Below are 16,022 nucleotides of genomic sequence, written 5' to 3'. Positions count from 1 at the left end.
TAAGAATTTCTAAGACACTTTAAAAGTTACGTTTGCCACTCATCACAACTGAAAAAGAGAAAGGGTCTGTGATGGTATAATATGGCTGCGAGAACCACAATGCAAGAAATAAAATGATGCTCTCTGCCCTTGCAAATATCACTCTTTTCACCTGCCTTTCCCTTTCTATATCCCTGGTTCCAGTGTCTTGCCAGCCTGTTGACGCCGGTACAGCTGCATAACCTAAGACTGGAAATTAATGCTGAGACTGATCTGCTGTACATTAAGAACAAAAATATTACTTTTTGCACTTAAGACAGAATGACTGAATTCAATATTTGCATTTATATAACCATAAGGCCATTTGTTAAGGCCATTTAGGCATGAATAAAGGCGTAATTTGTTGCAGTGTCCTCATTTAAGACCCAACACAAATAATGCTCAGTTAAACCTGTCTCAAGTTGGACCTGAAGTTGCTCATAACAACCACTGGAGGGAAACTAATATACAGAAAGCAGAAATGCTTTATATATAGTCGAGAAGCTCTATTTGTCACTGCAGTGCTTTTAAATGTACCTTACATGAGATCGGATAGAAATTAGTGACACTGTTTTAGTTAAAATGGAGTAAAACTGAGGCACAAAAGCCATATTTAAGGGTAGACATATGTGCATTTTTAATGTTATATATTGAACATTTTTATCATCTATCATGATTTAAATGTTCCTCTTAAACCATTTGTGTTTTATTGGCTTTTTTATCAATCTCTTCTCTTTTCTACACAGAAAGTCCCTTTATGTATTCTTTAAAACGATGTTCTGTGCCCGTTTTCACACCTTATAGTGTCGCTGCTGCTACAGGATAAAAAATATTATCTAATAACTATATAGGCTTGTTTTGATGAAATTTAGACATAAGTGGCACCTATTCACACAAAACTGAGACATCCAAAGAGGTCTAAACTCTACAATACATGCATGTGTTGCAAAAGTATTTAACACACATGCAGATTTAATAGGAAATTCAATTTCTCATCTACTGAACCTTTCCACATCTCCATTATAAGCAGCTGAGTCTAGAGAGCAGCTCTCTAAAATAAAAACTTGAAAGATAAAAGGCTTCATTCTGTCTTGCTGTAAAGTCGCTAGGAACAACTGTCACTTACAGGATTTCATTTGTGGGACGTCTTCTATGGAAAATCAACTCTGGAAGAGCTTACAGTCTCTGAAATAGTCTATAATCTCTGCAACATACCTCTGGTTTCCAAAATTGAATATTTTCTGATTAAATTGGTTTCAGTTTTTTAATGGGAGCATGAAAATACTGTAAAAATATAAAGTTTAATTGGCAAAAATTTTAGTAAGAAAATCAATGTGATATACATATATCATGTTATATAATCATTTCTATTAATAGTCATGATTCTGTATTAAACATTGATGAAATATGTTGTTTTTTCAAATGTACACAATCTAAATTCATAATTAAGCCACATATTTACTTGCAGCTCCCAATCCAAATCAATTGTATGTAATAAGATAGCAGTGCAGTGTTAGATTCAGGAGATGTACCGTATGCTGCAGCATAAGACAGAAGAGGACATTTCACAAGGCTGTACAGATAGAACTTTGATCTCACAAAAAGGATAATTAAATAGTAGACAGAAGAGTTAACAGAGGATTTCTTTTTCGAATTATCACCTGAAAGTTACACGCACTAACAGCATGGAATTCAACTGAAATAAACATATGTTAAATAAACATATGAAATGATTAGTGTAATGATTTTCCTTGGTAATTACCCAGATAGAATCATATAGATTATGCCTTCTTGATACACTGTATCCTCCTATAATCTTTAGTTTAGCTGAGTCAGAATCCTAATTCTTGTGCTGGGGAAATTTGGAGAACAACAAAAAGCAATACTGAGAAGCCAGAAATCCTGAAATATAGGAACGATTAGAAACACAAGCCTATACGGCTTGTAGAATGATTATTGTTATGATCATATAAAAACAATTTGAGAAATGGAAACAGCATTAGAGATTGCTTTAGGTGCAAAATAGATATAGCTCACATAATAATGGATATAACTGAAGAAAATGGGAAAAAATCAACGAAGGAAAGATAAATATTAGGAGACATTTTCTACTCATGAGGTCTAGGGATTGTCTTTCCATAAGACTGAAAAGTTCTCTATCAACGAGAACTGGTAGAAACTTAACGCTACTGTCAGCTAGAACTAAGCAAAGCAGTCGAATATATTTTGTCCTGAGGCACGTACAGAGGATTAACAAGACAATATGACGAGTTACTGCCTATTTTTTGTAGCAATTTGACTTTTAAAATATTTGTATTCCTGAAAGCTTTCTGGTATTTCTATTCATTTCAAAGAAATGAATGAAGCTGAAAAGGAATTAAAAGCAGAAGATTATGAAAGCAGATGATTCTATCCACCTACATTCTGTGAAGAATGCTTCTATCATTCTACATCAATCTACATTTTGGGATCAGGGGTCAGTCCTGGGTTTCAGGGGTCAGTCCTGGGTCCAGTCTTGTTCAATATCATCAATGACCTTGAGGAAGGGACAGAGTGCACCCTCAGCAAGTTTGCTGCTGATACAGAGCTGGGGGGAGAGGCTAACACACCAGAAGACTGCGCTGCCATTCAGAGGGACCTGGACAGGCTGGAGAGTTGGGCAGAGAGGACCCTCATGAAGTTCAACAAAGGCAAGTGCAAGGTCCTGCACCTAGGCAGGAATAATCCCATGCACCAGTACAGGCTGGGGGTTGACTTGCTGGAAAGTAGCCCCATGAAGAAGGACCTGGGAGTCCTGGTGGACAACAAGTTAACCATGAGCCAGCAGTGTGCCCTTGTGGCCAAGAAGGCCAAAGGTATGCTGGGGTGCATTAGGCAGAGTGTTGCCAGCAGGTGGAGGGAGGTGATCCTGCCCCTCTCCTCAGCCCTGGGGAGGCCTCACCTGGAGTCCTGTGTCCAGTTCTGGGCTCCCCAGTACAAGAGAGACATGGCACTCCTGGAGAGAGTGCAGTGGAGGGCTACAAAGATGATGAGGGGACTGGAGCACCTCTCCTATGAAGAAAGGCTGCAAGAGCTGGGCCTGTTCAGCCTGGAGAAGAGAAGATTGAGAGGCGATCTCATCAACGTGTACAAGTATCTGAAGGGGGAGTGTCAAGAGGATGAGGCCAGTCTCTTCTCCGTGGTGCCCAGCAACAGGACAAGAGGCAATGGGCAGAAACTGAACCACAGGAAGTTCCACCTGAACCTGAGAAAGAACTTCTTCACTGTGAGGGTGACAGAGCATTGGAACAGGTTCCCCCGAGAGGTAGTGGAGTCTCCTTCGCTGGAGATATTCAAAACCCGTCTGGATGTGATCCTGGGCAATCTGCTCTAGAGGACCCTGCTTGAGCAGGGAGGTTGGACTAGATGATCTCCAGAGGTCCCTTCCAACCTAAACGATTCTGTGATTCTGTGATTTACATAAAGCTATTTGAAGCGGTCAATCTCTTTCCAATTATGAAAAATGCAGAAAAACACCTTTTTCTTCTGGTATTCAAAAAGATAAACATACAGCTTCTCCACTGTGCCAGCACAGAGAAGTGTGGCAAGGCTACCAAGAGTCCAGGTTCCTTATGTATTTCCTTGATAATGAAGAAATGAAAAAGAATGAGACAAGGGAAAAAGGAATGGGAAAGCTTCTTCCATGTTAACGCAAAGGCCAATTATATTAAATTAGTACTGGGAATCTAGAAAACACAAGACTAAGAAATTACTATAACAGTTTTAAATTGCTCTGGGGCTTCCACCACTTGGTGGATTTCTCAGTAAGAAGAATTAGTAATTAATTCTCCTAACCATTAAAATTCAGGAATATTTATCTCATCTTCTGTTAAATCTACTTCAGTATTTTTATCCTAAGACAAACATCATTTCAATGTCTTTTTCTAAATGCTGCTCTTCCTTTAATATTCCTTCCTACTTTTTCATTCCTGTAATCAGTATTGATTAATTATTTCCTATTTTCATTGGTTTCCCTAGTGTAAGCTATTTCAGTTCCATTAAGTGGTTAGCCTTGTAAGGAACTGTCAATACTCATTTAGTTTAATTAAATTTTTGGATTGAATATTCTGACTTTAACAACTCTTTCAGTTTCCATTGAAAAAATGCATTGTAGAAAATAATTATTTTATGAACTAACTTTTTATTGCCTATTCCTGCTTATATTGTTGTCTCCTCTTTTTCTTATCCTCCAAAATGCATATTTGAACAATGATGTCCAGAGGTCCCTTCCAACCAAGACTTTTCTATGATTCGATTGTACATACCATAAAGGCTGAACCTCAGTTGGAATGGAAACACTAGTTTGTTTATCATTAAAACAGAGGCTAAGTTTACATGAGAATGTCCATTTATTCATTGCCGCATTTCAGTTTTATGTTTCCTTGCTTTATTTTATTTTTTCATTAAAATATTAATCTAAAACATCTTCTGAAATAAAATATTTTTTTCTAAATTGTTCTGGAGGTTCCAGAAGCTCAGATAGCTAGCTGAGACTTCTTCTGAGGCTGCGCTGGCTGCTCACTTTAAGAGCAGAGTTTCCACAGAACAGACAGTTAGTCTGGATAAGTTTTTTGTGTGACATTAAAGATAGTGTCATAATGAGTATTTATATACGAATGAATCGAGGTTGCACAGAGAAAGCGCAGTTTCTTGACTTAAAAGAAATGTGGTTCACAATAGATGCATACATTATTCACAAACAAAACAAGATCAGAGTCTTTTAATAGAAGAGTCCATGAAGCCACAAACTTTACCACTGCCTGGATCAGGTCTAGAACAAGCAGGACTGTTCCATCTCATAGAACAAATCTGCTATGGATTTCTTTTCTGTTTTTGATTTTGTGCAAGTTAAAATTTTTAAAGGGTTGCAACTCAGTCAAATTTAATCAGATTTTCACAGGGCAAAATCCATATCCATAACACAAAAGCTGTACAAATTTCTGATTCAAAGATGGTTTAGCAGACCTTTAAAAGAAATCCTTACAAAAATATATAAAAGAGATTGTTGGGAGCCTCATAGATTTACTACTCAAATTCCTTTAGAGGTAGCAAGAAACTAAAGGCTGCAGAGAAACTAAACAGTTATGCCCGTGAAAACAGTGTATTACATTATCTGATACCACCGCTGAGCATGCAAAAGCTCCAGTTTGCTTTGCTTTGCTTCTACCCATTACCCCTGTTTTGTACAGTACCACAGAAAATTACCTTATCCCACAATTCATGTTTTAAATCTCCTTCTAATTCTTTTCTTACTTTGTTTGCTCAGAATCGAGCTTTCAAGCAAGCTGACCTATTTCCTCTTTTTCTGGTACTTGCAGTGAATTCCCTTAAGCTTGTCTACTCCGACATCATTTAAAATGTCTTCTATATATTGGTAATCACTTCTCTTAAAGTAAAAATAATTCTCACAACCAGCACAAGAAAGATGTTTTAAAACTGCAGCTATATATTTTTCATTAAACTCTTTTTGAAACGGGCCAAGGTATTTTGGAATTAAAAACAATAAAAATTTTCAGGCCAAAATAGACTTCAGAAGGAGGAATTTAGCCCAAATCCAACTCGGTACAGTTATAAGCAAATGAAAATGGGGTCTAATAAAAGCCTTTTAAAGGCTACTGAAAGATATGTGGCATTAGCAGCCACACTTAGAATAAAACCTACATTCTTTATTCTTTTATCATGGGTAGCAAACTAAAACCCTGCCTTAGAAGCTGACAAGTTGTTTACAGTATCTATACAAAACAGGCTACCCGAGAGCAGTAGTAAAGTATTTCACTGCTAGCATGCTTAGCTGCCACAAGAAGCAAAGCAAACACCATGGTGATGAGTGAGTTATAATATGATAAAATTAGGTTAAGATAACTGTTGCTATACAGTTGTTAAGTCTGTAGCTTATAAGCCCACTATAAGCCCGTTTTGGTCTCACCGTAAGAATTTTCCAAACCCAGGAAAAGGGGCACACAACATTTGTGGTTAAGGTTGGAGCTACTCTGTGAAACTAGAGGCATTTTTAATTATTAGTTAGTTAGTTAGTTAGTTAGTTATAGCTGGCAATTTGGGTGTGTGTTATAGAAACAAAAAGGGTTCACTGTAGTCCAAAACAATTTGCCTACGTATTCTTGATTTACTGGTCTATCAGCAAAACACAACAGAAGCTTTAAAGAGTGTGGTTAAACATGATTTATGGGCTTCATGTAGCTGAGATTTTCAAGGACCTAGTGAGCACTAGGTAATAGCAGTTAAAATTGTCTCCCTAAATTACTAAAATTTTAACTACTTATAACACAATTGATTGCCAAGCTATTTTTGACTCCCTGATAGGTCTGTATATAACGCTGGGAAGGAAAGGCTATAGGAAGGAGAAACTATAAACCCCCTAATCTCCGGTAAAAGGCATGGAGAGGAAAGACAGCCTGTGCATTCATATAAGATACAAAAATTAATATACTCATACATTTGCATAGCTTTTCAGATCATGAGGAAGGGAAGTATGCTGCAGGTTTAAGGTGTTTTATTTTGGTCTTCTGTCTTTGGACTTCCTGAATCTTGCAGGAAGTCAGGCGACTTCTCTAGCCTCCATACACTTCACACACACAAGATTTGTTGGTGTAGATGTGCTTACTGATAGGTTTTATATGAGAGACACCAGACATAGATTCCAGCCTTTAGGGAGCAAAGCATATATCAAAGAAGAACATTATTTCTCTTTTCCAATATACCAGCAATGACACAGTAGGATAGTGTAGGCATATTGTGACAGAGCATTGGAACAGGTTGCCCAGAGAGGTAGTGGAGTCTCCTTCCCTGGAGATATTCAAAACCCGTCTGGATGTGATCCTGGGCAATCTGCTCTAGAGGACCCTGCTTGAGCAGGGAGGTTGGACTAGATGATCTCCAGAGGTCCCATCCAACCTAAACGATTCTGTGATTCTGTGATATTATGCAGACAAGCATTTTAGTGTTAATTGTAAGCCATAAGAACAAAAATAATAATATTTACCCCAGAAGAACCAAGTAGTTTTTTGACAAGTGCCTAACAAAGAATATAATAGATGTTCATCCCCTAATGAAAGCTGGCTACATCCCGGACCCTTTCTTCTAGGAAACTTAACCTCAGTAGGAATGTTGTCTAAGCAAATGCAAATATAGATAGTTCATCACAACACGTTTCTCTGCAATTTTTTTGCTTCTGCCACATAGCTTTCCCTTTAATAAACGCATATACCTTGCAACCCTTTCACCAGTCATCTGTGAGGACCTGAAAAATCTTGAGGAAAAACTGTTAAAATCATTTAGAAAGAATACTCCAGCAGAAGTTCTGAATTTATAGCTTCTGAATTCTTCTACTCTGATCAAGACACAGAAGAAACAGTAATGCAAAACAGTACTCAGAATATGGATAAATTCTTTATAGGGAGTTTATGTTTATATGGATAAACCGTTAGTAGTTTGTGAGAACTAATCACAGCAATGAGAAGATAAAGCTTCAGGAAAAGCTTCTCTCTAACTTTGAGACTCTTTCCTTATCAAACTTCTTACAGGTATTCATTTAATTCCGCACACTTAAATTGTCAAGGCTACTGCAGTTACTACATTTGTTTCAGTCTGATCACTCATCTCTTGTTTAAGCTTTGGAACGTTGTATAAATCTTTAAAAACTGCATAGCTGAGGAAACCATGCTAAATCAAAATTGTTATAAAATCAGAAAAGTAATATAATTATCTCAAATCAAGTGTTCATGAGAAATGTATAAATTCTACTACTTTTTAAGACAGGGTAAAGATGCTTCTTCAAAGGAATAATAATATACTTACTTACTAAAATTATACTAGTCTTTGAAGTAGAGCCATCTTGTGGACATATCTAGTTGCTGCATACAACTGGACTGACGTCTCCAATTATGTATTTCTTAGGTGGAACTATACACTGGAAGGAATAAGAAAAAAACAGTTTAAAGTGTTTTGCCTCAAGTTCAAATCTGACAACATATATCTCTCTCTACATATATGCACGTATATCTTTATTAATTTCAGTTAACATAATGAGAATGATATGTAATCAGTATTGTTGAAAAACTAAGGCACTTGTTAAGCACCGATTTGGATGCCTAACCTCAGAAAATGTTGAGCAAAGTATTGTTACTCCACAAAAGGTTCTCCAAAGAGTTTGGATCAGAAAACTGCATCCTGCTGATTTTCTCACTTTAAAATGCTGAAAATCGCAGTCCATAGTAATCCACACGGTGTGGTGACCACTATTCTTCTGGAAAAAATAGTAGACAAGCTATTTATTGTTGTTGATTAGAAGTCATAAGAAAAAGAAATAAGAATACTTTCCCCTCAAAACCTAGTTCACTGTTGTAGGTCACTGAAGGACCTCTCAGTGGATGAACCATACTTGGCTCAACATTCTGTAAGGGTAAGTATCCAATGTTCAGCTGAACGGACTGTTGTTTCAGGTGCGCTAGCTATCCGTATTACTTGAGCTAATATTTCAAAACTATTTGTAAATCATCTCATTTTACACTGCATGTTCTGTCAGGTCTGCTCTGTAATTCTGAATATATCACTCACGTTCCCTGTTATTGACTGAACAAACTCTGTGCATGCCCGGAAGCATTTTGTTAGAGGAAATTTGACCTCATCTGAACTAATTTGACCAGATTATGGCATTTCTTTTACTATTTGAAAAGTAGCTTATGATTCTGCAAACACTTTTGTACGCACTTAGCTCTAAGGATCACCTTCCCAAAACTAAGTTTATGCATTGACATTTGGCCATCGAATATAAAAAGCCTAATTTTTACCATTATTTTAGTACTTTCCTCATGGTTTTATTGTACTGTTGGATGACTAGCAAATTGTCCTTTGTGATCTATAGGATCCTAGCCATTGAGTCCAGACTGCACATTTACATTCTGCTTATCTAAATTCCTTCTCCGCTTTCAGCTAAAGGCACTCACCTTTCATTCACAGACTAAGAGATGGTATACTGTTATGGTCCATAAAAAAGTGAGCTGAGTTTCAGTCAAGACACAGTTGCATTGCATCAGTGGTGAAATATCCTCTCCTGTTATGTAACCATTTATGTATTTTGCAAACAGATTGCAACTAGGACACTGTATAATCAAGTATTAAAACATATAATAGAAATAGCAGCTACTGGATTCCTTCAACAGAGATAAGGTATCTATCCAAATAAGTACACGTTTTGAAGGGTATAAGACAAGAAGGTCTACAGTGTGCTGGATCCTGCTAATATTTTCACTGGCAAAATTTCCTCTGTATGGTGAAATAACAGACAGTTGATGCTTTCAGCTAAGAAGCATCTATTTATTTTACGTTAATGTAGGGGATTTTTTTCAGTGAATGTTAACATAAACTCAGTGCTTCCTAAATACATATTTTACGAGGTGTTCATTAAATTGTTTGACAGGAATAGATCTGTCATAAACATAATTCTGTTTCCCATATCCAGAAACTAAAGTGTGGCCAATTTGCTGTAATTCATTCATCATAAAGGACTATAGAAATTCTATCTCCCTTCATTTCTTCTTACAGCAGGCTATAAATAGTGGCATCTATTAATATAATATTGGTCACTAGAAAAAGTTAGAAGCCAAAAACAATCACCTAATGCAACAGAGTTATTACAAAATCCAAAGAGGCATTGCATGCGTGAGGAGAATCATTAATGCTCTTAACTGCCAAATTAAGAAGTCACATTTGCTACTACTACACTGAGGCATTCTTCAATCAAAATAGTGAAAGCATCACCTTTGTTTTAAGATTCAGAGACACACTGTTTCATCCAGTAACCATGTCCCCTAACAAACAGGTAGAAAATTTCATGAAATATTACTGTAGAAAAACACTGAGAAGGTGGAGAACGCAGAGAGGGAAGAAACTGAAGCAAAACCTCTCTGGCGGATTTACAGCGCGAAGCAGCAGGCAGGCTAATCTGAATTTGTCCACGACTTCTTGTCATCAGGGTGGCCACTGCCTTGGAAACTGGCTGACTTCAAGGAAGAGTCTTTCCTCAATGGCCTACAACGGCAGGCTGCTGGAGTACTACTGCTGCGAGGCATTAAGCGAGAGGGAGACCCAAATCTGGGTCTTGCCTATGATTTTCTCGTACCGCTACATCCGAAGTCTTCCTCCCACTGCACACTTAGTCAGCGCGTGGGCAGGGAGCTGAACGTGTGTAGAGGGAAGTGTGTGTACGCCGGCGGAAAATTATGTTTTAGCTGTGGGGATGGCGGGCTTGCGCGTGCGGTACGAACGACTGCACGTAGGCCGGCGAGGGGCCGAGGCCTGGCGTCACATCGGGACACAGGCCTGGCGCCGTGTCCCCCCTGGGTCCGTGGCGGGGGGGGCGAGGCCTGGCGCCACGTCCCCCCGGGTCCGTGGGGGGCCGAGGCCTTGGCGTCGCCTTGGGCGCAGCACCGGCGCCCCATCTCCCGCCCGTGCGGGGCCGGGGCCCAGGCCCAGGCCTTGGCCAGCGCCCGCCAGGGCCGCCGTGCCCCTCTGGGCAGCCCCCCCGGGGCCTGGCGTCTCCCCCGGGGGTGGCCGCGCAGGAGGGCAGCACGCCCGGCGTGGGTGGGGGGGTGGGGGAGAGGTGGGGGGGTGTGCGCACAGGCGGAGTGCCCGCGCGGCTCCCCTCCCTTCCCCTCGCCGGCGGCGCGCGGTGCCTGCGCGGTGGGCTCGCGCTGGGGTATTTACGGTAAGGTGGACGCGGCGGTGGCAGCTCGGTGTCAGGTGATCGGCGCCGAGGAACCGCCGCCGCCGCCACCACCGACGCCGCCGCCCGGAGAGGAAAATGCAAGATGGCCCGGCGGGGCCGTGAGGGGCTCCGCGGCGCCCCCTCCCCGCCCGCGCCCCCCGCCGCCGCCGCCCCGGCGCGTAGGGCCGGCGGGAAGCGCTGAGGCCAGCGCCGCAGCCCGTCCCCGGCGGGGGCACCGAGCCATGGGGCTCTGCTACAGCCTGCGCCCGCGGCTCTTCGGCGACGCCGGCGGCGGCGGCGGTGGCGGCTCCATCTCCGGCGCCGCCGCCGAGCCCGAGCCGCCGGCGGAGCCGCACGCCGCCCCGCAGCCGCAGCCCCTGGGCGCCCCGCGGGGCGGCGGCGGCGGCGGCGAGGGCGCGTTGCTGCGCCCCGGCGGCAAGCCCGGCGGCGAGGCGGACGGGCCGCCGCTGCTGCTGCAAAACGGCGGCGGCGGCGGCGGCAGCGGCAACGGGTCGGCCGCCGAGCGGGCGGCGCTGCCCAAGCCCGGCGGCCCCGGCGCGGGGAAGGCGGCGCGGCAGCCGGCGCCGCATCAGCCGCCGGCGCTGCAGAGACCCTGGGAGAAGCTGCGGCTGGAGGAGCGGGAGGCGGAGAAGGAGGCGAGGAAAGTCAGCAAGAGCATCGACCGGGCGCTCAAGGAGCAGAAGCGCGAGTACAAGCAGACGCACCGCCTGCTGCTGCTGGGTACGTGTGTGTGTGTACGGGTGTGCGCGGGTGTGCGCGGGTGTGCACACACGTACGCGTGTGCGGGCTGCGCCGGGCGGGCAGGTGCCCGGCGGCGCCTCACCCCCCCCCCCCCCGGCGCCCTCCTTTGTCCGCCCGCTGCCCCCCGCGCTCGTCCCCCGGCCCGGCCTCTCCCTCCGCCGTCCCCGCCCGGCCCGGGCTCCCGGCGGGTTTCCACCTTCTTTTCCCTTCCTCCTCCTCCTCCTTTCCCCCCCCCCCTTCTCTCCCCTCCTCCTCCTCCTCCCAGGCCCCGTCTGGCTCTGGAAAGGGTTTTGCATTTTGCAATGGAGGGTATGCCTTGAGCCCGTCCTGCAAAGGCGGGCGGGCAGGGGGTGTTGCACGGGGCTGGGTGCATCGCCAGGCCGACAGCCTGGAGTTGTCTCAGCGCTTGAGGAAATTGGAAGCGATTTAAAAAAAAAGGCCGTGCATAAAATGTGTAGCCTGTGGAGGATCCTCCTCTGGCGTGTGCAACCAGTGATGGTGTAATGGGAAGTGATAGTATGGGGCTTGCAGCTCCGAAAGGAGATGAGTGCTGATGTGCAATAGTCTCCTTATGTAGAGCAGCCGTGATCAATATAAGGGGAAGTGAGTGGATAGAGGTGTGTATATTCCTGACGTGCACAGGCTTTGCTTCAAGATGTGTTCTTCAGCTGTTGGCTCCAAACATCTTTTTTCAAAGATGATTCGTCAGCTTTTGTCCCCTGTTCTCTGAGGTGTTACGTGTGGTCTGCTGTTGCCACTGCTCTTTCTAAGCATTAGTTAATAGACCTCTCCAGAGGCTTTGTACCAGCTGATACATTTACAGTATGAAAACCACAGGGGTATCTAATACAAGCATCTCATTTCCTGCAGGAAACAGAACAGTCATACTGCAGGGTTGTTTTTTTTTTATGGTCAAAGCAGAGGGCTTATTTGGCCTCTTAACTGTGATCATAAAGCTGTAATTTCCGCTAGTGTGGAAACACTGATTTACTTTTGCATTAGCTTGCTTTGCATGTTTTGGCAAAATTCTGTGGTACGTAGTTTTGTTGGTTATCTATGTGTATTCCAGATTTTGGGTAGTCGTACGTCTTTATTTATAAAGCTCTGTTTCCGTGTTATTGAATTTCTTCGTTCCTCATGATGGATGAGGGGAGGAGAAAATATGAAGTACAGCAGCGCACAAAAGGTGTAAGCAGTGTTTGCCAGAACTGTAATCCTCCATTTCTAAAAATAAATCATGGGATTTATTATCCATAAAATACCAGTTTGTAGGATACCAGCACAGCTAGTAGAAGGAAAGAGGAAGAAGATGTAATTCCTACTCCCTGGGATTAAGAATATTCTTGATAAAATGCTGCTTCAGATATTTGAACTGGTCTGATAAATTTAAGTCTAAAACTTCAAACATTATATTCCTTTAAAAAAAAAAAAGGCCTATTTTAGAGGTTTCTCTTCCCATAATCTCTGAAAGTGTGTTGTTACCAATATGGCTACGAGAAGGCAAAGACACAGGTTGGTAGTCTTCCTCTAGAGAGCAACGTAATTGCTTGAACAAAAGGATCCTAACAAATAGATACTGTGTGTATTCAGTAACATGGGTTGTCATAGTAAACCAGAGCAGTAAACACCTGTTCAGGAACACTGCGATTTAAAAAATAAACCAGCTGCAGTCCTCAGCACCCTGCAAGTAACTCAACAATCCTAGGACTATTTGCATCAAATTTTGTATTAAACGTGTATCATGCTCATAATATAGTCTCCGATCTCCGTATCGCAGAGGGGAAATACCAGGTAAGTGTTTCACCCCTGGCAGATCAGGACCTGACATAAATGTTAAGATTTGGATATAGAGAGAGCTGTAGGTGCTTTGCGTTGCTGTTTCTGAGGTGGCCAGTCTGCCCTAGGTAAGAGGGAAATATTTACAATTAGAAAGATTTATTTGTCAGAGAAGCAGTAAAGTAAAACTGCATTACGGAAGGTAACCGTTTTCAAACAGCCTTGTACAGAGAAAAGTACATAGGATGTACACAAAGGTCTGTTAGAATAAAGGACACTATCATCTTGGTCTTTTATAGCAGTTCTGGTGGTACATAACTTGATCCCTGTCCATAAGATCCTCCTGGCAGAGTGAACCTAAACACATACCTTTGCTACAAAGAGGAGGAATATTTCTGTAGAATGACATGGAGGAAATACATAGCAGAGTGGAAATGGTGAATGCAGTGACAGCAGAATAAACAGAAGTTGCGCAACAGGGGTTTTGGTTTTTGTTTTTTTCTTTAATGCAAGTTTGTAAATAATAGCTTCATTTTAGTTTGTTACTATGTGTCTTTTAAGTACTTTTGTCTCTCTGTGGGAAATAAGGCTGTATGGGAGCAAAACGGAAGAGTGAAAGAGTTTGTTTATGTGAACCGAGGCAGGTTTAGAAGAAAAATCTAAGCATGTTTTAAGGAACTACTAGTATTATGCAGATATCAAAAGGGTATGAAAAATAAATACACTAATACAGAAATCTAGCATCACTAAATAAGTACTTTATTAAAAGTTTCCTTCTATAAACACTTGAAAATGACCTTTCCCTAAAAGCACACTGTAATATTTTCCACAGTAATTATCCATTTATTATGTCAAATGAGAACGGTCAGCTTTGTGATCAGCCGTTCGTAAAATTATTTAGATATCACGAATCTTAAAGACTTTTTTTAGTGTGCATTGGTAAATAGCTCTCCCAGTACACATTCCTGCTTGTTGCATTTCCCCCCCCCACCCTGTGCAGTGTCTCGGGCTTCACGTGACGGCTGAGCTCCCCACTAACCTACATTCAGAAGCACTTAATGTGTTTTGTCATAACCAGTAATTGTGAAAAGGGGGGGGGGTGTTCTAGAAGTTCATTGTACTTGAGATCAGATATCTATGTGTGAGGTACGTATAGATAGGTACATCTGTATCGGATAACTATAGGTGTGAAGCAGGGACTGTGCTGGTGTACTAGCTTGTACTGAAGTAACAGTAAATGCCACTTATTTGTTTTCTCTTCTGCACCGAGAATGAACTGACACAAAATGGAAACTTGCTTTCAGCTGCGGTTGGTTATTTCTTGTTTAGTGTCCATTTTAAAAAGAGGAGAAAGAGCTTGAACCTTGCCTTCGATCTTGTGCACGGTATTTCTTGTCTATTTTTTTTTTCTTCTGTCATTTATTTTTATAAGAGAAAATGTAAATCTGTGCAGAATCCTTCAGGATGCTTTTGCTAACCATGAGATGAGGATTTATTAAGCATGCAGATGTATTTTTGCAGACTTACAGGCTTTGTTTTTTGTCCTGTGTTCTGTTTTTTGGGTTGTTGTGGGTTTTTTGGTTTTTGTTTTTGGGTTTGGGGAGGTTTGTTTGTTTGTTTGTCTTTTCTTTTTTCAAAAAAACTGCAAACATTCTCTTCTACAAAGTTGTTTTTGCTGGTGACTTCCTAGAAACTGTACAAACATTACAAATCATTTTATGGAATCAATTTAAGTTTCCAGCTTCTATTCTTGCATATCAAACGATTTTGGGGGTAAGTGAGGTGAACAGTGATTGGCTTTAGACAAGTACTAAGCATGGTAGTAAGGTACTAAAGTATCATTAAGTAATATAGTATAGTAGTATAATTGAACATGTAATGTTGAAGTGAGCTGTAGATAGAAGGTGGGGTGTGAGTCCAGATAATTTCTCTCTTTTTTTTTAAATGTCTTTCGCAAAATCGTTATTCATAGATCGTCTTCCAGTATCCTCCGACTCCCATTTCTCCCTTTCTGTTGACTCTCAGTGTCCTTAGTAACTTTGGATGACTTTCTCAAATTAAACTCATTCTCCTACACCTACACCATTCTTCTTCTGCTAAACCGAAACTGAAAGTACGTAAAGTAAAAGCTTTTCTACCCGACAGAAACTGAAAGTAATGATAGGGTTTGAGGAACGGAAAATGGAGATAATCATTTCCTTCACTTGACAGATTCTGTAGCAGTTTACATGATAAATTTGACTATTGAGTTGATAGTGAAGTTTAGATGTTTGATAATATTTACGTGCAAAATCTATAAAACATAGAAAGAAGCATATCACAATTGATTTCAAGGAAATCAAAGATGCCATGTCAAGCTTGAAAAGTTCCTAAGCAGCGGATCACTGAAAGCCCAGAACTCTTCAATAGACGTAATGCTTTATTATTGTTTTCTACCTTTTCCCCTAGGCACTTGCTATTGACAGTTATCTGAATTAAGTTGTGTCACAAAATGGATTTCTGCTTTGACAGTAGCTCTTAGATAAAAATTACAGTCCATTATCTAACTACATCAGCAAATGGTAGCAGCCAATCTTTGTTTATCTTCCCAAAATCAGTCTAAGTATTAGAATTAAACTCTATGAATCCTACTTAAAAATAACTTTAATTCTCACTTTTAAATAGGGCCAATTCTTGCTTATTGATAAACATCCAAATTTAGTTT

At 41.5% G+C, this 16,022-nt stretch overlaps 1 protein-coding gene across 1 annotated transcript in view; it reads left to right on the top strand.

The window, feature by feature from the left end:
- The first annotated feature begins 11,022 nt into the window (after positions 1-11,022).
- GNAL (G protein subunit alpha L) overlaps positions 11,023-16,022 on the top strand; it is a 197,257-nt gene continuing 192,257 nt past the window's right edge. The window contains exon 1 of the mRNA XM_068932146.1: positions 11,023-11,521. Coding sequence (XP_068788247.1) covers positions 11,023-11,521 — 499 coding nt within the window. The remainder of the gene's footprint in view (positions 11,522-16,022) is intronic.

Source organism: Struthio camelus, chromosome 2 (genome assembly GCF_040807025.1).
Source record: "Struthio camelus isolate bStrCam1 chromosome 2, bStrCam1.hap1, whole genome shotgun sequence".
Taxonomy (NCBI): Eukaryota; Metazoa; Chordata; class Aves; order Struthioniformes; family Struthionidae; genus Struthio; species Struthio camelus.
This window is presented reverse-complemented; position numbering and strand designations above follow the sequence as displayed.